Raw genomic sequence first — 25,878 nt, forward strand, 5'->3', positions numbered from 1 at the left:
CGTCTACACATTCATTAATGCACTTGAGATACTGCACATTTAATTTAGTACTTCCTTAATAAAGTACTAGCAAAATGCATAGTTCCTAGAGTTACTGCACAGTGGCACTAGCACAGTTATTTAGTGATGTTTGCTGAGTGTTAGCCTAATAACACTGCACTGTAGGCTATTAGTGCAGTTTTTGCCATGACACACTATAGTGCAGTGTTATTAGGCTAATGCACAGCGTCTCGTGTAGATGTGTCTATTGGGTCTAAGTAAATTGAGATTATTGGAAGTTACTTTGCTTTTCGAAGTATTCCAAGAGAAATTAAAAGCATTATGTAAAACTAAAACAATTATAATGATAAGACCACATGTAAATTTTGTTTGGATAGAACTCATCCTGTTTAGTTTCAAGTGATTACTTTTATTGAATTCTGTGCAACTAGGGATACAGTTTAAAATAATAATCAAGATAGCAGCTGGGCCAACCCAAAACAGTTATTTGCCACTTCTCTGTGCTGCCTCTTAAAACTTCTTGTTCTTGTCTGTACTGCAGAGGCAAATGCCCAGCCAGTTTGACAGAACATACATTCCATTGTTCTACTGCAAACTGCATATGTCCTAACTAGCAGCAATATTCTGGAGAGAGAGGGAGGTGTGTATGAAACAAAATAAAATAAAAATAAGTTTGTGGTGACTTGGTGCTTTGAGTTGATGGAATGACTTTCTGGGGCTTCCACTCGGCCCTAAAAAGAAATCAGCGTCTTATCGGACTTAGATATGCGTTGTCCATTAATACTTCACTAAAGATGTTCAAGGTACATTTTTTCCTAATAATGTAGTACTTCAGTGATTGGGTAGATTGCCAGTTACTGGTGCACAAGAAGCCATTGGTTTTGTTTCAAAATTTCAATTTCTTAGGATGGAGTTATTTTATAAACCACCTACCTCATTGTGCCTGTTCACTAATGTAAAAATATTAAAACCTCTACTTTAGGGATATAAGATTCAAGGAGTAATGGTAGTGCCCCATTCTCTGAATGGCTGAAGGAGTGACTCTCAAAATCATGGTTCTCTGAAGTAGCAGCATGCATACCTTTGCCTGAACCATTTTCCTTTCCCTTAGCAGCATGTTGTTCTCTTCCTGAATGCACCATACCCTTCTTCCCTGAAGCTCCCATTCTGCTTGCTCTGGTGGATATATTGCACATTACTAAGTTGCATGTTGTCACGGCCTCAGTGCAATTTAGTGTGTGCGATATTTTCACATGAGTGCATGCACACGGGTATGGCTGGGGCTTAAAGTTACTGCAGCTTTCGATATTTGGTGAGGGCTAACTTAAAAAAGGAGTTTAAGCCCAGATTCATTTTATTTATTTATTTATTTTGTGACTGTATTCTTGAAATCTGGTTGTTACAAAAGTTTGTTTTGTAATATTAGGAAGATGATTCTGTGTGTTTTCAATTTGAGGACAGTTATCATTATTTACTTCATTTTCTTCATCCTTTAAATATTTCAATATATTCAGCTATGTAATTTGTTCTATAAAACTCTTAAATGATGTTGGGTTTTTTTTTCCTAATAAGCAAACAGAAAGTTGCCTTGGAGATTTTTAAAAAAAACAGTTCTCTTGCATAACATGCTGAACTGAAATTGTCTAACACTCAATGGGAAGGTTTTCCATAAAGAGAACTGCAATACTCTGATTTAATTGAACTGGCTTCCATTCTTGGAAAAAAAAATCAATTTCTACCCAAAAAAGGGTTAAATAACCTGTTTTGTAAAGGTAGCATCCATCACCCAACTTCAACTAACTTATTTACTGTCACAGAATGGGTAACAACAGAAAGATGAAGAAAATGAGATGGTGATACAATTCCCACAGAAAACAATTGTCTTCCAGCATGTTAAGGCTACTGCTAAAGAAATCTTGAATATATACATTTCTTATTTCTGTGTTGGTGGTGTATATTTGCAGAAAGTTTTCCAAAAAGTGTTGACTAAAATTTAACTGAAAGTGCATGCAGTGTATGACCTTTCATTTTGGTACCAAAATATCTTTTGCATAGACTTGTATAGTTAACACGAATGCATTTGACTTGAAATTTATAGATTCATAGACATTAGGGGCTAGGAGGGACCTTGCAAGACCATCAAGTCCAGCCCCCCTGTCACAGGCAAGAAGTCTGCTGGGGTCAAATGATCTCAGCAAGAAAAACATCCAGACACCTTTGAATAAGTCCTCTGTGGGGAGTCTGTTCCAGACCCTGGACACATGGATTGTAAAGAATTTTTTTCCGATGTCATCTAAATCAGCCTTCCAGGAGTTTGTGGCCATTAAATCTTATTATTCCTTGGGAGTCCTGGTGAACATCTCTTCTCCCAAGTCCTGTTGGACCCTCCCTTCTATACTTGTCAGCTGTCACCAAGTCCCCCACAGCTTTCTGTTCTCCAAGCTGACAGTCCCAAGTCCCTCAGCCTCTCATTGTAAGGCTTGCTCTCTTGGCCTTTGATCATATGGGTAGCTCTCCTTTGAGTGCGTTCAAGCTTATCCATATCCCTCCTGAAGAGAGGAGCCCAGACCTGGATGCAGTACTCTAGCTGCAGCCTCACTAAGGCCAAGGAAATCAGGAGGATTACATCCCTGGTTTTGCTTGAGCTGCATCAATGGATGCATGCCAGTTTTGGCTTGCTTTGCCAGCCATGGCATCACATTGGTGGCTCATGTTCATCTTGTAGTCAGTCAAGACCCCCAAGTCTCTTTCGGTCATGGTGCTAGCGTAGCACTGCCAAGCCTATAAGTATGCTGCTGGTTCTTCCTCCAAAGGTGAAGCACCCTGCACTTCTCTACAATGAAGGCCATCAGGTTTTGGTCCACCCACCTTGTGAGCGTGTCCAGATCAGCCTGCATCCCCAGCCTGTCCTCCAGTGTGACCATCTTCTCCCATAGCTTAGTGTCATCTACGAACTTTGCCGGTCTGCATCTGATGCCCGAATCCAGATAATGAAGGTGTTGAAGAGTACTGGCCTGAGTACTGAGCCCTGAGGGACAGCACTGGTCACCTTGTGCCACGTTGATTCACTCCCATCAGCTAGTATTCTTTGGGTCCGGATCTGGTTTCCCAGCCATCGGACCGTGAGATGGCCGAGGCTGCAGCTTCTCAGCTTAACTGTGAGAACATCATGGGAGACTAAGTTAAAGGCTTTCTTGAAATCCAGATATGACATCAACCTCATCTCCCTTGTCCAGGCAAAGTGTCACCTGTTCATAAAAGGAGATGAGGTTGGGCAGGCAAGACCTGCCAGTAACAAAGCCATGTTGGCTGGAATTCAAAAGGTTGCGTTCTGTTAGCCTGTTGCTGATGAATCCCTTGATGATAATTTCCAAGATCTTTCCAGGCATTCACATCAGACTGATTGGCCTGTAATTCCCTAGATCTTCCTTCCTTCCTTCCTTCCTTCCTTGAAGATTGGGACCATATTGGGTCTTTTCCAGTCTTCTGGAACCTCTCCTGAGCACCACGAATTTTCAAATATCTTTGTTATAGGGGTGAGCTATGATGTTTGCCAAGCCCTTCAAGACTCTTGGGTGCATTCCATCCAGGCTCACGGACTTATGGATGTCTAGCCTCTTGAGGTATTCCATCACCTGATCTATGTCAACTGTGGGCCCATCTCCTGTTCCCTGGGTGTTTTGCATCTTATCTGACTATGTGTGACCCCCTTGGGCAGGTCAAAAACTGATGCGAAGTAATCATTTAGGAGATTGGCCTTTTGTTAGGCATCAAACATCAGCTGCCCCATTTGATCTCTCAGGGGTCCAGTGTTGCCTTTGGTTTTTTTCCTACTTCCCACATATCTGAAGGACTTTTTCTTGTCCTTGATTCACATGGTTAGCCTGAGCTTGGTTTTGCCTTGGCTTTTCTGGAACGCTCTCTACATGTGTGGGCTAGTGCTGAGTAATCCTCCTTGGTGATGCTTCCCGTTTTCCATATGGTTTAGGCTTCTCTCAAGTTTCAGGAGGTTCAGCAGTTCCCTGTTTAGCCAAGGGGGCTTCCCTGCCTGCTGACTGCATTTCTTGTGGGACAGGATGGACTTCCCTTGCACTTCGAGGATTGTGTTCTTAAGGAATAACCATTCCTCATGGACTTCCCTTTCTAAGGGGGCATGGCCTCTTAGTGCCTGACTGACCAATCTTAGTTTGTGAAAGTCAGCCTTCGCAAAGTTGAGGATTTCTGTTTTACTGAAGAATTTGCCCACCCTCCATTGGACAGAGAAAGTGATCAGTTCATGGTCACTGTCACCAAACTTCCCCTTGATCCTCAGATCATTTACCAGATTGTCTCATTTGGCCATAACCAGATCCAGCAGTGCATCTCCCCTAGTAGGCCCATAGACCTCTTACATTAGGTAGAGGTCATCAGTGCAAGCAAGCAAGGAAGAAAACACAACCCATCAGATTTGCTTATTTTCTCTTCCCATAAGATGTCAGGGAGGCTGAAGTCCCCCATGACAATCATGCATCAGGAGCATGTGGCCTCATCTAGTTCCATATTGAATGTGTGGTCCAGTTCTTCTTGTTAGGGAGGTCTGTAATAGACTCCTACGAGTATATCTCCTTCCCCATGCTCTCCCTGTATTTTAACCCAGAGGGTCTCAAGATGCATTTCATGGTTATGAATTCAGTTTGGAGGGAAGTGTACTGCTCCTTGACATAGAGCTATAACTCCACCCATCTTACTAACACGATCCCTCCTGTACAAGGTGTAGCCTTCCATACCAACAGACCAGTCATAGGTGGAGTCCCACCAGGTCTACATTATCCCTAAAAGATAGTAACCTTTATCACACAAGAGAAGGGCCAGTTTCTCTTCTTAGTTTCCCAAGCTCCTGGCCTTTGTTTACAGGCAGTTGAGTCTGCCATAGGAGGTCCTAGGCTTCCTTATGTGATAGGATGTGACCTTTCCTAGGGCTGTTGTAGGAATGGGTTCCCTTAGGTTACCCAAGTTATTTCTACTGTGGTTGACATGATCTGGAGTAGAACTGTTAATTGCCTGCCCATCCCCCAGCAATCTTAGTTTAAAGCCTTTCTAGTTTCATAAGTTGTCTGTCTTATTTATGTGCGAGTGGTGTGTGTCATTTACATTCATTGGATAGGATTTGTGAAAAGCATAGAAATGGAAATAAAAACTGATGTTTCTAACCCTCCCTTCATTCCTTCCTGAAATCAGGACAATAGAATTTGAGGTTTCTTAATTTAAGATTAAAACCCTGAGCAGAAGAAACAAAGGTTGGTATACTTTTCATAACACCAGTAACCCTTTTGCTGGGTACCAGTTGGCAGCAGCAAGGGTGGAGCTCAATTTTGGGGTTTGCAATGAATTTTTGCTGTGGCTTGCCCCCACTCAGAAATCTGATTTCTGAATTTGGCTGGGGTGTTCCACATAAACAAAACCACCTCCCTGCAAGCAGCATAAACATCAAAGGATAGGTTTATTACGGTAACAAAGGCAAAGGAAATGCCAGATGGAGTTCAAACACTCTTAATTGCAAAGCACAGTCTCTAGGTTTCCCCCCTTCTGGGGAGACTCTAGCCACACACAGGCAGTCTGAGACATGGAAACTCATCCAAAGGGTTAGCTCCAGGGGCCTACATGCTGATACCTGCTACTCAGCAGGAGAGTCCTATGAGTTTTTTCCTTGAGATTCATTGCATATTGGGGAGCTAGAGAGTGTATGTCCTTCTGTGGTGCAAGGGGCACCTCATTGCTTCCTGGGAAGCTGTAGAGGTGATCTCCATTTCTGTGTAATAGCTTGTGGGGGGGCAAGTGGATTGCACCCTGAAATTCCTAGTTCCAAATCCCCAGCTCTATTGAGGCAAAAAACTACAAAAGAACTTAAAAGATGGGGAGCCAGGCTGAATCGCAGATGGGCTCAGCTCTCCAGTGAAGCTAAGATGCAAGAAATGCTACAGCACCAACTGGGATCAAGCTCCAAATACTGACCCCCACTTTACCAGGCTCTAATCCTCATGGTTTGCTCCAGGGATTAATACTCCCATGGTATTATCCCACCCCAAACCAAGGACAGCAAAAAGGGGACACTGAAAGGGAGAGGAGAGGAATTCCAGACTCCAGAGACTCTCTCACTCCTCTGTGCCTGAGAGTTCCCCTTCACGTTGATTCCTCCGGCTGGAACCCTTCCTGGGGTCCACACTTAACCCACCAACCTCCTTCCTATGTACCTGGAGTGACATCAAATCAGGGGTTACTAGACCCACATCCTCTCTCAACCAATTGATTTTAAAAAGAACGTTGCCCAATTTAACCAGTCAGGCTACGGGTCAGATTTCCCCTGCTTATGTGATTGACCCTATGCTCTTTTATTTACAGTAAGCAGCAGAGGTATCCTTAGACAATAGGCCTAACAAAAGCCACAGGTATCCATCTACATGCAGCATCTCCTGTCTTTGTCCAGTTTACCCAAGCCTACTTTCTGTGTGGGTTACACACCATTTTAAAAAGTAGTGGACAGATGACAAAAGTCCCTAAATTGGGGTAATTTAATTCAGTCTGGAAAATTATTGTTTTTAGGTTTTTGCATACAATAGACACCTGAATAAGATGCATACCTTGTTTTTGAAAGATAGAATCATGGGGGGGTGGGGGGAATTTTTGCCTTGAAAATACTGGTATGTGCAGTATTTCCCCAGGGAAAGCACAGGCAGGTGTATTAGGAAGTGGTGAGGGGGATCATTGTGGATATGCTGCTAACATTGTGCAATGCAGTGCAGAACATTGTGGCTATGCTGCTAACCTCCTCGGTGCAGAACTCTGCAGGTGCTGCTAGCTGACCCAGAGTACCCAGCCTCTCTGTTCTTTAGCTGAGCTGGGTGGGCAATCAGCAGCACCTTCCAAGTCATCTGACATCCAGATCCTAGCAAGTAGCTCCTGCAGGGTCAGCTAAGGCTCACCCAGCTCAGTAGGAGCTTCTGCCTTGGCACTCAGGGCTTGGCACCATTTTAGAGATACAGCAGAGCCAAGCTCATGTGACTTGGCTTTCTCTTTCCCCTGGCAGAGGTTTGTGGGGCAGAAGCTGCATTACAGTATTCCCTTCTTTAAAATGCATGCCCAGTTTCCAGCAACTGATTTTTTTTTCCCCCCCCTTTTTAATGGCATTTTATGCACAAGAAAATACTGTGCCTTGAACAATAAAAAGTAAAGTAAAAATACTGGCATAAATTATACTTGCTTAGGTTGCATTTACCCGTGTCCATCCTAGATAGCTATTTACTCAAGGCAAACAGGCTATTACCTTCTCCCCCGTTGCCTGCTAACAGTAGTAGCTGCTGTGAGCACTACAACAGGATAGCCCTATGTCTGCCTGTTCCTAGTCCCTAGTGCACTATACATTGCTATATGAAACTGATGCAAATTACACGAGGATATATAAATGTCTGTCCAATACTTAGGATTAATGGAATAAAAATTCCACCTAAAAGAAAAGAGAGATTTTTTTTCAATTTAAAATATTACTTAAAGTTGAACAACCACTCCATAAAACTGAAATTGTTGCTACGCAGGTCCCCTAATTCAGCTATAGTGTATAAGGACATTTTATCCAGGCAGCTTGTAGAATCTCAACACTTTGAAATCTTTAAGACCAAATTTGCCAAGTGCTTATCCAGGATGACTTAGCCAGGGATGATTCCTGTCTTGAGTAGGGACTTGGACCTCCTGAGGCCCTTCCAAGCCCTACCTTTCTTAGATACTAAATGCCACTAATTGAATTTAGTGTTAAGTAGGCCCATGCATTCTGAATTTTTGTAGCTGTATAACCTGCCACACAGTTCAACTTTTAATGCAGAATTGCTAGAATCTATGCTTTGACCCTGGTAGGGAAAACCATTCAGATTTATTTTCCAAATTAATTCTGGATTGGTTCACGGTTATTGTAGTACAGGCCAGTACTAGCTGAAAAGAAAGTACAATCATCACAATGTGATTTTAATTTTAAAACCTAATAAGAATTTAACAATCAGTATTAATTTCACTGCTGATAATTTTAACAGAAATAATTGGCTAATTTTTTAACTCCAAATAGTGTCCCTCACTTTCCTATGTGGTAAAAGTCTAAATTATTCCTGATTTACTAGGGGTGCACTGATAGAGATTTTTGAGGCTGATACCGATAGCTGATTTTTAAGGAGGCATATCGGCCAATACGGATTCAATTTTGGATACCAGCCCAGCAGCTTGGAGAGCTGTGTGCAGCTGGTAAGTCTGTTGTGCTGGAAGGGAAGGTGCATGGGAGGGGGGGAGGGGACAGATCAAGGCCCCTGCGGAGAGGGAGAAGTGGGGCTGAGGCAAATGCTGCCCAGCCAGGAGCGGGGAGGAGGAGGGCACAGGACAGAGCCGCGACTCATTTGGGGGGGACCAGCTCTTGCCATTGCGTGCCACTTGTCCAGCGGCTCATCTGGCACTTGCCCACTTGTCTGGCAGCTCCTGCTGCTGCTCCCGCCACCTGTCCAGTAGGGTATGGGAGGGGGCATACCTGGATCTGCACAGGGTGGACTGGGGCTGGGGATGCGCGAGGCTCTTCCTGGCCCTCCCTGTCCCGCGCAGATCCAGGGGCACGTGCCCCCCATGCCCTACTGGCCAAGTGGCGTACAATGGCAGGAGCTGCACCTCCCTAGACGAACTGCAGCTCCACTCTGCTCCTTCTCCTGCTCCTGCTGGGCAATACTTGCCCCAGCCCAGCCCACTCCTTCCTCATTGTGGGGGTCTTGATCTACGCCCCCATGCCCCTTCCCTCCCCCCACCCCCTCCACAACAACAGACTTTCCAGCTTCACGCAGCTCTCCAAGCTGCCGAGCAGTGCTCCTTGCTGCCTACCTGCTGTGCTTCAGTTATGCGCATGCATGGGCTAATTATCGGCCACTTCAGGCCAATTTCTGACAAAGGCAATTTTCTGTAGATCAGTGCTGATCAGATATCAGACTGATGTACCAGTGCACCTCTACAGTTTACTTAGCTAGCTCTCCATTTAGCCTCCACTCCCATGGCTGTACCAGTTGCATTGTTTCCAAACACACTGAAACAGTATATTGAAAATGAAAAGCTTGGAGGAAGTGCAAATGCAATTATATTATAAATATACACAGTGCATGAATACTTTATTCACATTCCTTTCTTTTATTTTAAAGAGCTACCAAGGTATTTCTAGCTTTTCTATGCTTCAGTGCACACTTTAGGTAAATCTTGCCATAAGGTATACCAGGGATTAATCCATCCATAAAATTGTCCATTTAATCCAATATTGAGAAAATACATTACTTTTCTAGGCCCTGTGCAGGCTTGGGAAATGCAGTATGTTTTCAAACTTGTTAATTGGTCAGGAAAAGGCTTACATAGTTGTTGTTGAACAGGGTCAGTATTCCAGCTGACCATGGGTTCTTTCTTTCATGTTCTTGTGGTTACCGTGCATCTCAGTTGCTAGTGTGATAGTAGTTAGATGTACTTTTCTCTGCTTAGTCAAGAGGGACGTAAGTAGGGAGAGTCAGGTATATCACACCGTAGCTCCCCTATGTCCAGAAATTGCTTTTTGCATTTGTTTCCACTCCCGTCCAGTTCTTATGTCAGTTGTATGTGAAGACAAATGTTTGTTATGAGAAATTGTATAAGAAATGTTATACATTTGTGTGCCATAGATGGATAAGTAGGTTATTAAATTATGTGAATTATGTAAATATATTGAGATGTAATCTGTATAATATAATTATATGATGTTGTGTGTTTATATAATACATAAATTTTCCCCTACAGCTCCAGATGTGTCACATTTTGTAATTTTATATAATCCTTTTTATTTGCCAGACCATGAAACTTATACATAAGAATAGCAATTCATTGCATATAAAGAGAATAACAGTGCTAAATTAATGAGCTAGAATACAGCAATCAGAATTCTAGCTCAGTTAGCTTGGTAGTTGTCTTTTTTCCTAAACTGTTTTTAAGGCAGGCTTTATAAGTGGTCAGGAAGGACAAACAGCATGATCTGTCTGGTTATTGACAAAACTGCTCAAATACTTGGGAAAAGAACTTCAACTAAATACCTTTAGGAGTAGGAAATAATTGTGACAGTAGAAAGTATCAGTTAAAATATATAGGGTTTTACACAAGCATATTTAATATTGTAAAATAAATTGTATCGTGGTAACTGATAGAGATGCACTGATGCATCGGTCCCATATTGGATCGGTACTGATATATACAGAAAAATTGCTGTCTGATACCAGCCCGATGGGCCTGATAATTTAGCCAATAAATCCCCGTGCTGTGCGCAGCACAGTGCAGCACTCAGGCAGCAAGGAGTGTGGAGAGGTGCCTCCAGCTGGCCAGTCCATTGTGGTCAAAGGGGAGGAGGGAGGGAAGGGATGTGGGGGGAACATGAACATCTCCCTTGGTGAGGGAGGGGACAGGGGCAAGCATGGGGGGATGGGCGACTCCCAGTGCTGCTTTTATTCCAGGAAGGCATGGGAGGGAGGGGAGCAGGCATGTGGCCTCTGGATTGGGGCAGGGTGGGCTACAGCTGGGACTCTTCTCAGTGGAGGCTGGGCATGGAGCGGGCCCTGGCAGTGCTAGGAGGATGCTGCATCTACCCCAGATTTGGCTTCTGCTCCCAGCACTGCTGCTGTTGACCACATGGCACATCCCTGGTTCTTCCCCGTGCATGGGTGGAGGCAAGGCACTGAGCTGGGTTTGTGCCGGGAGGCTGGCTGGAGGGTAGGGCTGGGATTCAAGGTGACCTAGATAGATTGGATGATTGGGCCAAAGGAAATCTCATGAGGTTCAATAAGCACAAGTCCAAAGTCCTGCATTTAGGATAGAATAATCCCATGCACCATTATAGGAGCTGGGGATTACAGTGGACAATAAGATGGATATGAGTCAGCAGTATGCCTTTGTTGCTGAGAAGGCTACTAGCATACTGGGCTGCATTAGTAGGAGGCTTGCCAGCAGATTGAGGGAAGTAATAATTGCTCTATTCTGCCCTGGTGAGGCCACATCTGGAGTACTGTGTTCAGTTTGGGACCACCCAAAAAGGATGTGGACAAACTGGGGAGGATCCAGCACAGGGCAACAAAAATAATGATGGGGCTAGGGGACATGACTTATAAGGAGAGGTTGAGGGAACTGGGTTTATTTAGTCTGCAGAAAAAAAGACTGAGGGGGGATTTGATAGCAGCCTTTAACTACCTGCATGATGGTTCTAAAGAGGATGGAGCTAGACCAGGGGTGGGCAAAATATGGCCCACAGGCTGGATGCAGCCCACTAGGCCATTCTTTCCGGCCTGTGGGGCCCCTAAAAAATTTAGAAAATTAATATTGATTTGTCCTTGATTCCTGTCAAAAATGACAGGAACCAGGGGCAGTAGGATCCAGGGGAAGCCTGGTGGGCCCCTGCCACAGCAGGGCCCACCCCCCCAGCCGGAAGCCTCAGTAGGGGCTTCTGGCCTGGGACCATGTGACTTCAACACACTGGAACCTCAGGTAAGGGGGGGAAGAAGAGGGAGGACCCCGGACAGGGAAGGAGCCCGGGAAAAAGCTGAGTGTGGGGAAAAGCAACCCCTCACCTGCCCTGTGGTCGGCACTCCCTGCTGCATCCACTCGCAGTCCACTTAGGGCTGTCCTGAGCAGGCACAGGCAACCCCACCCGGGCTGCAAGTGGCTGCAGCATGGGGCACAGGCCGTGGGGTGGGGGAGGGGCCACCTTTTCCTTGTGCTCAGCAGCAGCTTGTAACCCGCCTCTGCTGCCAGCCTGGGCCCTGTGCCAGCTCTGGGCTTGCCCGACGGGAGCAGCTGTGGCTCCCCTGATTGCTGCGCTGGCACCCTCCCCCGCTGCAGCAGCTCATAGCCTGCGTGCGGCTGCCTGTCTGCTTGTGCCTGTTCAGGGCAGCCCCATGCAGGCTACTAACAGCTGCAACGGGGAGCACCAGCCACGAGGCGGGTGAGGGGCCGCTTTTCTCTGCATTCCATAGTTTCATAATTTCATAGTTAGTAGGGTCAGAAGGGAACTGAGCAAATCATCAAGTCTGACCCCCTGCCATGGCAGGAAAGAGTACTGAGGTCAAATGACCCCAGCAAGGTGTTTACCCAGCCTCCTTTTAAAGACCCCCAGGGTAGGAGGCCGCACCACTTTTCTTGGAAGTTGGTTTCAAATCCTAGCCGCCCTGACTGAAGTAGCGCCTCCTGATATCTAGCCTGAATCTGCCTTCTGCCAGCTTGTGACTGTTATTTCTTGTCACTCGGGGGAACAGGGACTCTCCCAATGCCTGCTGGTCCCCCCTGACTAGTTTGTAAGTGGCCACTAGATCTCTCATGATAGGGCCTGCCCTGCTGCCCCCTGATCATGCAAGTGGCCCTCCTCTGGACCCTCGCAATATTGTCCACATCCCTCCTGAAGTGCAGCGCCCAGAACTGGACGCAGTACTCCAGCTGCAGCCTGACCAGCGCTGCATAGAGGGGGAGGATCACCTCCCTGGACCTGCTTGAGATTCATCTGTGGGTGCATGACAAAGTAGAGTTGGCCTTCCTGACCGCATCCCCACACTGTCAGCCCATGTTCATTTTGGCATCTGTGACGACTCCAAGTTCCTTTTCTGCCTCTGCACTGACGAGAAGGGAGTCCCCCAGCCTGTAGGTATGGTGCTGGTTCTTCCTCCCCAGGTGTATCACCTTGCACTTGTCAGTGTTGAAACGCATCCTGTTCTCATCTGCCCACCCCTGTAACCTGTCCAGGTCAGATTGCAGCCTATTCCTCCCTTTTAGCGTACACGCTTCTCCCCACATCTTAGTGTTGTCTGCGAATTTGAACAGGGTGCTTTTTACCCCCACATCCAAGTTGCTGATGAAGATGTTGAACAGTGCAGGCCTGAGGACCGAGTCCTGCAGAACCCCACTGCCCACATCCTTCCAGGTCAAATAAGACTCATCCACCATCACTCTCTGGGTGCAACAGTCTCCTAGTTTTTTAATGAGAATGGGGTGAGAGACAGTATCAAAGGCCTTTCTAAAGTCCATAAAGACTATGTCCACCACGACACCTGCATCCAAAGATTTTGTGACCTGGTCATAGAAGGCTACCAGGTTGGTCTGACAGGCCTCTAATGAGCCTGTGTTGGTTGCCCCTAAGCATAATCTCCCCTGCTGGCCCCTCATGGACATGTGCCAGGATAATTCTCAAAAAGCTTACCCAGGACCAAGGTAAGACTGACTTATAGTTTCCTGCATCCTCCTTCCTCCCTTTTTTGAAAATGGGATCCACATTGGCCCTTTGGGGAAAATGGGATCCACACTGGCTCTCTGGGAAAATGGGAACCACATTGGCCCTCTTCACTAGTTCATTCCCTGCCGGTGAGCATGGGGTGGGGCTCCGCACTGCCCCAGGCCTGTCCTGTGGGGCTGGGGGGCACTGGGAGTGTGCGGGTGCACAGGGCCCACATGGGTGCCCCATGGCCAGCACTGGCGGGGCCCAGAGCAGGGCAGCAGGGGTACAGGGTCCCGGCCGGCAGGGGCTGTATGGAGCTGGGCCAGATCCCCTTCTCCCTGCTGGAGCAGCCCAACCCAGCTCCACAGATGCCTGCCAGCCTGCGCCCCACTCTGGGTCCCACTGGTGCTGGCCCTGAGACATTGGTCCCAAGACACTGGGACATTGGTCTCTAGATGGTGACAAGGGGCGGGGCACCTGTCAAGGGGTGGGGCTACCCATGTGGCCCTTGACAGCTTGCCAGAACTGGGTAAGCGGCCCTTCACCCAAAATAATTGCCCGTCCCTGAGCTAGACTGTTTTCAGTGGTGGCAAATGACAGAACAAGGAGTAATGGTCTCAAGTTGCAGCAAAGGAGTTTTAAGTTGGATATAAGGAAAAATTTTCTCCCTGGGAGAGTGGTGAAGCACTAGAACACGTTACTTATAGAGGTGGTGGAATCTCCTTCCTTGCAGGTTAAGGCCCAGCTCAACAGAGCCCTGGCTGAAATGCTCTAGTTGAGGCTGGTTCTTCTTTGATCAGGGAGGTGAACTAGACCTGCTGAGGTCCCTTCCAACCCCAATTTTTTCTTTGATCCAATGATTCTGATTTACAGGAATAGAATAGATCCGAGTGGGTTGTCATGGACTGAGTGGTTACAGTTTTGTGAATGGGAGAAACATTCAGATGTTTTCGTTTGTCAGAAGTTGGAATACAGTGTTCAGTCTTTTGCTCCAGAGCCACAATTCCTTGCATTAACAAAGATGATTTTGGTTTGCTTTCTTCCTCTCGTCCTTCCAACTGTCCATTACTCCTCAACCTTTCTCGATGATAACTATTGTTCTGAAGATACGACAGGACCTGAGTGATCTTGATTACCTCAACACCTGTAGCTGTTGGATCCATTTGTCCCTCTTCAAGGACTTACCATTGTTCTATCTCAAAGCACTTCACTCGATAATGGGGTTGCTGGAGTATTAATAGTGGAAGTATTGCATTTCTTTTGGGTGATGTGATATTTTTACCAGGGAAATTATGGAAAACTTATGGGAAGTTCTATTTGGAAGCCTTTTCATGTTTTTACAGAATGTACAAGCAGTTCCAATTCTATTCAGTTGATTGATTTATTTTGTAACACATTGTTTGACTTGATTTGTCTCTGCAGCTGATTTGTATGTAATAGTCTCTGCCTATATTATCATGAGCTGGCCAGCCATTTTTACTGGATCTTACAAAATACTAGAGGATATCCAAACACTTATTTGTATTTTTACACAAAAAAGCCAAAAGTCATTAGACTTTTTGGTCCTACTATTTGGAACTCATTCCTTGTACATGTAGTTATTTTTTTCAGTATCCAATGTTGAGTGAGTATTCTTCATTGGAAAGACGCCTCAGTCCTTTTTAGGTTTTCAGCATTCTTTCCTCAGAGTTATCACAGCTGCTTAAACTCTTACAGTAGACATCTTGCATAGGCAGTGTTAGGAAGGAGAGAATTTACTTATCGGTTATTGTTTTCTATGTGTTGCCTTGCAGATCTACCCTGACTCCTCTAATTTGGATTCCTAAGAGATTTATCCACAATTAGAAAAGCAACTTTCAGGTAGCTAGACAGTTTTTATGGCATTAATTTGAATCATTTAGTTCCTATGAGATTTCAGTGTCTAGGCTTCCTTATTACAATTAGAAAGTTAGCTGCTTCTATGCATTTCTTTTGCAGTTGTAATTATCTTACAGTTATTTGTTTAAGAATATTTAGTCCAATTTTTAGGCCTAAAAGACCACTGCCCTTAATACTATTTAAACAAGTGTATGGGGTTGTGTCTCCAAGGTTTGTGTGAGGCAGAATATTGAGCCTCCATTTCCTCTCTTTCTATCCAGTACAGGTGATTTAAAAAATGCTCGAGTAATTTTGTTAACTCCACAGACATATTTTGTCACCTGTGCTTAATGTTGGATTCATGTTAATAGCACATATCAAGTGCACTTGTTCCTTTTCCCAAATTATCTGTTCTGGTTCTCCTTCTTTCCAAATAGCACTCTTCTAATGGTGGATTTTTCAGCTTTGTCACTAGTTTCAGTTGCTCGAAAAACCTAACGAAGTCTTGACGTATCTAGTTACAAACCCACCTAAAAGTAGGATTGATTGGGGATTTGTCATGTATCATGCATAGATATATTGGATTTACTAATGTAGTGTTAGGTCTCTGTTCACATCTAGTGTTAAGATTTCTTTGGTTTTATCATTTTTGTGTGTGTATGACCCATGGTATTTGCAATAAATGCATTTTTGTATTTATTTATTTTTTTATAAATCAACTTGATGGAGGCAGTGAGGTGTAAATGCTAATTAAGTATCAGGAATGCCCAGGTCAGACAACAGTTGTTCATTTTCACTTCAGCCCTAATGTTAGTGCACATTTTCCAAGTCCACCTTTAGAGCTGGTTGGAGTTTTTATGGCATGATAACTGCTTTGCATGGTAGCTTGTCTCAGGGTAATTGCGGAATAAGTATTGTGAAACTAACTGGTTTGTAACCTGTAGAGGGTGCCTGAGCATCCACACTTGGGATAGTTATGCATATTAACCAGTGTATGCGAGTTGAGACCCATCCCCAAACACTCGCTATTTACAGTTCAAATATGAAGCCCTGGCTTGGGTAGGTAGGGTGGGGTCAGAGAATGAATGCGTTTTCAGGACACAAATACCTATAAGAAATTTCATACAGAGACTCATATTTTTCAGTCCTTGAAGAGAATGAGCTATTATTTTTCCTGTTAACTGATAGCTAAGGAACTATGGTTAGCAGTTTTATTTACTTGAAAGAATGTATGTGTTTCTACTTTCCTTATTTACAATAGTAAATCAGGGATAACACTTGGCTTGACAGGCAGTAATATTTGAGGGGTTGAAGTCACTTGCATAATGTACATGTGTTCTTCAAGAATTGAAGAGTAAGAGAGAGAGAGAGAGAGATGATGATAAAGGTCCATAAGGAACACTAGGTGAAGCAAATTGTTGTCTAGAGATACCTAGCCTTAGGATGCTTTAGTCTCCCAACTGGCAGAAAGCTGAACTAATCTTTTGAGAAGGTAAAGAAGCTGCTTGCAGGAAACTGAGACAGTTTACTCACTGAGAATGTGCTGCTTTCTAGAAAGAAAAGCAGGGTGAGAGCTTTCTTCAGTATTTTTCATGATTATTTTTCATGCATTCTGATTATCCAACTTAAAGTTCACTTTGTGTGATTTGTGTTGTATAACTTCTTTCCTGTTTTATATACTTTACTGATTGCCTGATCATAATAAAGGTGATTTTTTTCACAATAATTGACTGTTTCAGGTGTTTTGCTCCTGCATGGTGTATAAAATATTATATGGAATGTCTTAAGTTAGTAAAGCTTTCTCTTCTGAAGCCACAGGGACTGGATTGGGGCAGATGGAACTAAGGTTTGTGGGGGTAAGCAGCAGACTAATGGAGAGAGATTTGGAGCTCAAGGGGATACTTCAGTATCACAGCATATTCAATTTGTTACATATGTGTTTGCATTGGGGGAATGGGTGGAATAGAAATTTGTCTTCGCTGTCTCCTTAACATATCACTGTTGTAATAGATAAGTAATCTGCACCGTGCACTAAAAACTAATCTCAGTGAGACAATTGTTACTACATATCGTCTGAGCTGTATTTATTTTAGTTGAGTTTACTTGTTTATTTATTGTTTTTGATTGTGTGATATGCAGAGATTTTAAGTTTACTAGCATTTACAACAATCCTGTTGTTCATTTTGCATATGGAATCACTGGGACAAAAAAATAGTAGCTGACCATGGACAAACTGTGTGTACAACTATTTGTTTATATATATAAGGTGGTTTGAAAGGATAAATTAAATCTTCTCCCCCCCCCCCAACCACACGCACACACACAGTCCCCTGCAGCCTCACAACCCACCACCTCCAGTCCCTACTTACCTGGGCTAGAGCTCGGTCCAGATTACACTGTAGCCTGCACCACTGGTTTGCCCTGCATGCTCAGGCAATTCTTTTTTTCAATCAGTGGAGTCATGTCTCTGTTTACCATTGCATGTTGCGCTTATTTTAGTAGGCTATTCCTTTCTTCCTTCACAATGTCTGTAGGGAAATTTAAAATTGCCACATATCAAAAAATCACTTTCGAGTACTTGCAATTAAAATGTTTCATCTGCAAGTGAAGTTAATACCTTGGACACCTGCCTCAACCCAGAGTGCCTATAAAGTGAAAACTATTACCCATTCAGTCTCGTATCTTGAGAGAACATGTATCATGCTAATTTAGCCGAAGTATACATACATTTTTTTTAGGATAATTTTCTATGATTTTTAGTTAGGCTTGCATAATCAACTTGAGCTTAAAATGTATTTGTGTGTATTCAATTTAAAGAATCCAGATCAACTAGAGGATTTTAAAAATTGTTCGGGGAAAAAAAAACAATATGAAAGTATAATTATACTTTAATATTCTTGGAGGCTCCTGGTAAGATATACAGTAATTGAAAAACTTCACTTCACCAATGATGAGCTCCACTATAATAGTTCCAGATCATGTTTATATGGAAGTGTTCAAGTAGGATATGTTCTCTCAGTAGAAGGGAAAACCTTATAGTGACTCCAGGCCTGAAAAAGACTGAAACAGCTTACGTTATTCAGTGAGGGAGCTTAGCATTTGAGGCAGGTTGGCAGAAGTGGGGTGCATTCTTGCTGTGATGAAGAAGCCAACCCAGTAGGTAGGGGAAAAGTGTTACTTTATTTCCTTCAAGGCTATATGGGGCACAAATGTTCCTTTGTTTTGCAAGCTCCTTAGAAGCTTCTTTGCCAAAGTCTCTATTGTAACTAAAAGCCAGTGAACTGGAATCATTCACCAGAATACTACATATCCTTGTTCCAGGACAAAACTGGCCAAAAGCCAGTGCCATTTTGAGAGTGGCTGTGGAAAGGTAAATACTGGACTGCACCCACTTCTGCTTCCTGGCAGGGAACTAAAAAGATGACAGCCATCTTGAGCACAGCATTTTTATTTTCTTTGCTAATGCAGTGGTGAAGAAAATCAGCTTCTTTGCTTAAGACGTTCATCCCAGCATTGGGGGGCGGGGGGCTGATTTTTTTTTTGGGAAAGGTGCATGTGATATGTGAGTAAATACGGTCTATGAAAATTGCTATTATGTCTCCTCCCTTATTTTTTCTCATTTAGCTTGCATTCCACTCATTTGCTCGTCTCTTGGGTTTTCACATTTATCATAAGATTTAGTGCTAAAAACTGCTGTGCTGCTCCCACTGAGGGTTAACCAGTGCCAAAGAGAGTGGTATCTTTTGCTTACAATACTTGTATTCATTTAGCGCAAAATTGCGTTTGCAATTTACAGCATCCCTTGGATGCATTTGTGATCCACTATAACACCCGGGTCTTACTTGACAATGCTGTTCCAGTCTACTCTCCATTCTGCATTTGTGCTTTTTTTTCTTTCCTGGTATTTGTCTTTGTTGGACTTCAGTGGTGTTTTTATGGTTCAGTTCTTCAGTCTAGAAAGGCCATTTTAGAAAGGCTCATTTTCATTCCATAAAAGCTAAATGTAATCCTATCCCGCTGCATGTCCACAGAATTGACCAGTTCTGTGTTTTCTGCAGACTCAGTTGGTATGCTCCATCCCTACCTACATGTTTATAAATAAAAATGTTTATTACCTGTGGACCTAGAACAGATCTTTTGGACTCCACTTTTAGACCTCCTTCTAGTCTGACATGGAATCATTTTACATTTATTCCCCTTCTGATTTTTAACCTATTATGTAGCCACCTAATATTCTATCTATCCCTTGTTTCTCTAATCTACTTATGAAAATGGCAGATGCAACTGTCAGAGCACACTAATGTCCAGGTATATTGTGTCCACCACATTTCCATTACCCACAAAGTAATTTTCCTTGTCACAGCAGGAAAGGAAAGTAAGTTGTCTTGGTACTGTTTATACTTAAATCCATGTTGAGTGCTAATGATTACCCTATTGTTCTCTAGATGTTTACAATTTGACTTGCATAATTTCATCCAGTAATTACCAATGTGTTCAAGTCAGGGTGGAAGATCTATAGTTTTCTGGGTTTTCCTTTCTATTTTCAAAAGTTGTATTGTATGGTAGCTCTTCTCCTGTCCTCTTGGACCTCACCTGTCAACATGAATTTAAAAATGTCGCCATTGGCTTTGAGTTTTCTTTGCCCAGTTTTTTAAGCTGCCTGGATTGCACTCCATGACTCGCTTCTGACTTAAAATCATTCAAATTAGTCCAAAGTTTTCTGACACACTTTGCTAATCAACAGAGATTCAGGTTTTCTCCAATTTAAAAAATCCCCAATTAAAAAAAAAAAAAAAAAAAAAGTAACCTCAAATCCACATTTTTCTATGATTTTAAAATAAAACACCACTATATAGATATTGGTGGTGTTTCATTTTAATCATGGAAAAATGTGGATTTGGGGTTACTTTTTTTAAAACTGAAAATTGGGGATTTTTTTAAATCGGAGAAAACCAGGATCCCTGCTAATTATCCACATCCCTTCCCATTCGTTCTTGAATATTATTTCTGGCAGCCGTTTGGTCGTGAGTTTTTATGAAGCCTCAAGCAACTTAGGCAGATGTTAAGAGTATTTAGCCATGAAAATCAACAACCTATAAAACTGTGCATAGATTTAAGCTGGTATTTATCCCATTGCTTTTGAGAAACTACTATATAGAAAAAGATGAGTTCATCAGAATTTTTTTTTTCCCCTCAACATTTAAAATTACTTGAATTAACAGTTTCGTCATTAAAAGCACAGCTGTTCTGTGAACAGGCTCTCATTATAAGCACATTATATTCTGTTCAGGCTTCTATAGAGAGCTTACACATTGTGTTAAATCTAACAGAAAAGGAAAGTGAAGAAAAATGTTTTTTTCATGTAAGAGTTGAAATATATTAATTTAACTCTTTGAAGTTCTCATACAAATTCTGACACTTAGCTTGCTAGTAAAGTTTTGAGCTTAATTTTGTTGGTTGTTTGGTTCAAATCGAGATGATTTCAATCGCCAAGTGGAAATGTTTGATCTAAACCATCTTTTTTAATCAGCTTTTCCACTTGTACGTCATAGCTTACATAGGGAAAAATCCATAAATCAGAAGCTCTAAAATGGGAGTCAGCAACCTTTTAGGGCAGTGGGCTGCTGTTTGTAACCCAGCTGCAGGCTGCTACCCACTCCTGAGTGCCTAGGCTACTTGCTACAACCTCCACTGCACACCACCAAGCATTTTGCAGGCCATATTTGGCCTCTGGGCCCTAGGGAAATCATTACACGGTCTCTAGGGTTGTGGGGGAGGAGAGGGTGCTTTAATTACAGCGTCTCTTGGGAGCTGCTCTAATTTAAAGCACCTGCAGTGTCTCATGTATTCGGTGTCCTACACTTAAATGGTGGCAGGGGTACTTTAACTAAAACTCGTTTGACAAGCTTTAGTTAAAGCACCCCCACTGCCATTTTGAAGCATGGGGACTCTGAATACACAGGACCTGGAGGCTGCTGGAGCCTGCTAATTAACACGCTCCAGTGGACTCAGTTAATAATCTGCTCTGATGTGTTCTCATTTGCATACATCGGAGCGGTATTACGCACATGTATAGGTGTCCTAGGTTGCTAATCTCTGACGAAGGATTCCGTGAATGATCCTGGTGGTTCTTATGGGAGTCGGACATGATCTTAATACTTGCAGTGGTTTTGCTGGTCTTTTACACGTAGTAGTCCAATTCGTGAGTCCCCTAGAAGATCAAGCATTTAATATTTGACTTGATTTGCCAGATTTATAAAACGTGACCTCAGAGGTTAATATTTTTATCCCATTTCTTTCTATAGCACACTTCAGCATGTAGTTTAGTTTTTGAAATAAGTTAATTGATTCATTAAAGTGAATTGGATGGTTTTTGTTTTAAATATTTTAAGAGCTTACAAGTCCCTACTGTATATTTTGTATTGCATTCAGATTTCACTTTAAATGAGTTTCTTTTTAAAAAGAAAGCACATAGTTTAAAAAATAAAACCCCAAGACATGCTTTTAAAATGTCATCATCGGTCACCCTAGAGCTTGAAGTTTACTTCTAGAATGACTAAAATGCATTGTTTTCCCCTTTAAAATATGTTACATTTTGGTTAGCTCAAAATGTATCATCTCCCATGCAATAGTATGGCAGCTGCGGTCAGCTGAAGTGTTTGGAGCTTTCAGCGAAGTATCCTCAGCTTTGCAAATATTTCTCCCTACCCTTCTTAATAGATTGTCAGAAGCTGAACTGGTTGACCTTCACGTCTTGCTGCAAGCGGTTGCCCCACCCCTCTTGGCGCTCATCTGGGAAAACAGCTTGACTGATTTGTCTTAGATGTTAGTATTTAATAAAAGTTGGTTTTGTGGGGATTTCATATTTGGGCCATTATTTCTAATTTGTAACTTTTTGCCTTATTACCAAGAATAAAGCTATTCTACAGCTTGTACAGCTGTATAATATAAATGGGGCTCTGTTCTGAGGGAAAGATCTTGGAGGTGTTAGGGGTAACTGAATCTATTTAGTTTCCCTCAATGGACTGCAAGAGTTTTATAAAGACTGACAAATACTGATGTTATATAACAGTGATAGATCTGTAGTTTGAGGCTTTGTGTTAATCCCTAGAACAAAATATTTGCCTTGTAAATTATTTCATACAGACCTAATAATAGAATGTCATATGTGGTGGAAGGTGATCAGTGAGTTTTTGTTTTTGTTTTAATCCTATCCCAGTTGATTGAAATGATACATGACTGAAAATAAATACTGCTTCTGTGATGTCATCCACTTATGCAGCTCATCTCTGCATGATTTAAGACCAATTTTGTATTCTTTAAATTTAAAAAAAGGATAAAATTCCTTGTAAATAATGTTTACAGATGTGCAAGCTAAGGGTGATTCAAAGGAAAATGAACATGAACCTAATGCTTCAAGGAATAAAGTGAGTTGAGTATGGGGAATGGTATATTGTAGTTGAATTAAAACATTGCCTTCAAGGCAATTGATGGAGGAACTCTCTATACACAAGTTTTAATTGTTTTGTGAATCTGTCTGTAACATGAGGGTTGTCTGGAGTACACTTCAGGGAGTAAGTGCTGAAGCTCTGGCCCTTACTGAACAGAACAGTAGGCCTGTGTCTACTACTTGGTTGGGATACAGGAGTCTTGGGTTAAAATTCCTGTTCACCTGCATATATCTTGTATTGCCTTGAACAAGTCATGTAATCTACCCAACAATCTGAAACATAGGTGCCAATATGAAGAATAAAAGCCATTTGTAGTTGTGATGCACTTAGATGTGAAAAAGGGGGTATGTCACTTATGAGCTGATGGTCTGATTTGAAGGTGTGTGTTCAGGGTAGTTGACAGATGCAGAAAGAGAGAAGTGAACATGTAGAGTCAGAAGAATAGAAGAGGGTAGAAAAAGTATTGTGTTTGAATACTTGTCATGGAGAAGAAGGGTGAGGTACTCCTTTTGGTGGGGGTAAGTGGAGGCATTTGGAAATCTAGTGGGAGAAGTAAAGGGCTAAATATTCTGACTTGTGATAGGAAGGGTATGTTGCAAAAACAAAGGGATGAAACAGTTGGTGTCACAATGTCATTATACAGGAAAATGCCTGAAAAGTACATGGCAGTAATAACTTAATCCTCTTTCCTTCCTTTTTAGTATCTCAGTTTAATTCTAAATCAACTCCGTTATTTATCTGTAGTTATTGGAGCTTTATCACTACCCTAATGGGTCCTAGGTATCTAGTATTGAAAACCCTTAATTAGTTTTTGTTTTTAAATGGCGACTGATGAACTCAGTGCTTAGTTATTGGTACATAGATATTTTGTATATTATTAAAATTAGAACCAAGTAATTTATTGTACTGATGGTTTGAATATTGTTCACGCTACCTGGACATCTTTATCATTCCCCAATTCTTCTAGCCAACATAATTTATAACGGTATCTTTGATTATTTTAGAGGTGTGTTTGATGCTTCTCTCAAAATGGCTGGGTTCTATGGACTGTACACCTGGCTGACTCACACCATATTTGGAATCAATATTGTCTTCATTCCATCAGGTAGGTAAGAATGTAAACATATTCATTGTCAGACAATAGCAATATAATTGTATTGTAATTAATTATTAATCAGCCCTAATTATTTATATGAATATTAATAAGGTTGCACTATGAAGCAGTTGAAAGTTAGGAAATGTTATAGTTAGGCTTGCCTCTGCGACTTCTTTTGCCTTGTGCTAATAAAAGCAGCACAGTCTTTGCTTGTTCTCATACTGTTCTTTTCCACAGAATCCCTGCTTCATTCATTATAAAGGATCTAGATGATGTTTGTGTAGTGACATAGTTTAGAGGGTTCTTTTTCATCTGTTGTTCAATATGTGGTCCCCATTCCACCTGAGCTACGTATTATTTAAACCCTCCTCTGAACACAGGCTGAAAGGTGGTCTTATCCTCCCGTTAAGCTCCAGTTATGGTTAGGGTCAAAAGTTGCTGCTATCTTTTGTATGCAACTTGAGACACCTAGCACCAGATTTTTCCAGAGTACTTATTGTTACATAACACTTTTTCTTCAAACGCTTATTTGTATTCACTTCAGTTGCAGTGGTGAGTGCTCATGAAAGTCAGACACATGGTGTTTTAAGTTGGGCACCAAGAAAATGGGAACATCAGATAAGTTGGCCACTAAAGAGAATTTTTATTTAAACCACTTGCCTCACGTCTGTAGCAAAGGCAAAAATAGAATCCAGTTTGCAAAGAGTAGTATCCAGCTGTTCTAACTAGGTGACCTCTGTTTTCTTCCATCTGATTTGCTGTACACCTTCTGGCGTTTGCAACAGATGTCACACAGAGCATTTTTGCACATACTCTGTGGGTGGGGCAAGTGGTGCTTTAATTAGAGCGGCTCCAAGAGCTGCTCTAATTAAAGCACCGACAATGTCTTGTGTATCAGTATCTCCACACTTCAAAATGGCAGTGGGGGTGCTTTAACTAAAGTGTGTTGAAACAAGCTTTAGTTAAAACACCCCTACTGCCATTTTGAAGCACGGAGACGCATGAGATGTGGAAGCGGAGGCTGCTGGAGCACACTCATTAGCATGCTCCATTAGGCTGTATTAATTGAGTCTTCTCTGATGCACTGTAATTATAGTGCATCGGAGTAGCTTTCCCACACATCTACAGGCTCACCATAGGTTCTACAGAAAATCACTTCCTTAGGCAAAGTACCCTAATTCATCTCCAGATCTGATCTCTCTTGTGAGCGCTGACCTATAAATAGAGGTCCTTCAGCAAAAATAGTATGCGCTTGTGTGAAGACTAAGATATGCACAAGGTAGTCAAATTTAAAGTTTCACAGGCAATATTAAACTTTGGCATTCCTATCTCCAGAGTTCTTATTTTTCAACCTTAACTATCTTATAATGCAGGTTTTATACAATTTATTGGGGGGGGGGAGGGAATTGGTTTACTTGTTTAAAAAAAAACAAAATAAAATGAGCTGTTCCAGAAAAGAAGTTATCAGTGTGCACTTTACCATGGACAGAACTTTTTCACCTAATGTAATTTTTGAAAATGACTAAGGAATTTTGACTGAAATCCTTCCTGCTCCCTCCCCACCTAAAAATAAGCATTAGGCTCATTTCTGTGAAACTTTCACACACAGCTAAAGTTTGTAAGCAACTGAAAGTTTCTTATAAGGGGAAGTGTTGGTTAACCTTAATAGATTGTGCATCTGGGCCTACCTATAATATATATTCAGATTTTTAAAGAACCCCCACTATGCTGATCACAAATGAATTAATGCACAAATCAAAGTATCTGCTTTTGATTAACAAAACCATTGCTCCTGTTTACTGACTTCATTCATTTTGATTTTGCAATCATTCACCTTCAGTAAATTGTAATAATACAGGTGCTTCTACTATGTTATATCAGGTAAGCCATAATGCCTTACAGAGGGTGTTTATAAAACAAAAATATATATTTTTAGTGAAGAGGAAATACCAGAAATGCATGTTGTTTAATTTTTTAAAATGCTCACCTGTTTGGGAATTGCTCATTTTTGGCATCTCGTTGTTTTCTATATGGAAGAAAAATGTAAATTATTAGAATTTTGAAAGTGGTTAGCTCTTCTTTTATTAAACCACAGCAGTGAATTCCTTGAAGAGCCTAATCTACCATCTATATATTTGGTTTCTTTTTTAAAGTCGTCCTGTTGATTTTTAAATGGGACTTTGTGCAGTAAAATTAGCAGAACCTTACCCCAAGTATGT

At 42.2% G+C, this 25,878-nt stretch overlaps 1 protein-coding gene across 4 annotated transcripts in view; it reads left to right on the plus strand.

The window, feature by feature from the left end:
* The window catches only part of TMEM245 (transmembrane protein 245), a 149,731-nt gene that overhangs the window by 110,489 nt on the left and 13,364 nt on the right, over positions 1–25,878 (plus strand). For 3 of the 4 annotated variants that reach the window (XM_090049554.1, XM_090049552.1, XM_090049553.1), the window contains one exon: positions 23,568–23,668. In XM_090049554.1, the coding sequence (XP_089905680.1) occupies positions 23,568–23,668 (101 nt within the window). Of the gene's footprint in view, positions 1–23,567; positions 23,669–25,878 lie in introns of those variants that run through there. The other variant, XR_016442650.1, reaches the window with a different exon arrangement.

The sequence above is a fragment of the Crocodylus siamensis genome, chromosome 5 (genome assembly GCF_052110815.1).
Source record: "Crocodylus siamensis isolate JL-2025a chromosome 5, ASM5211081v1, whole genome shotgun sequence".
NCBI classification, from domain to species: Eukaryota; Metazoa; Chordata; order Crocodylia; family Crocodylidae; genus Crocodylus; species Crocodylus siamensis.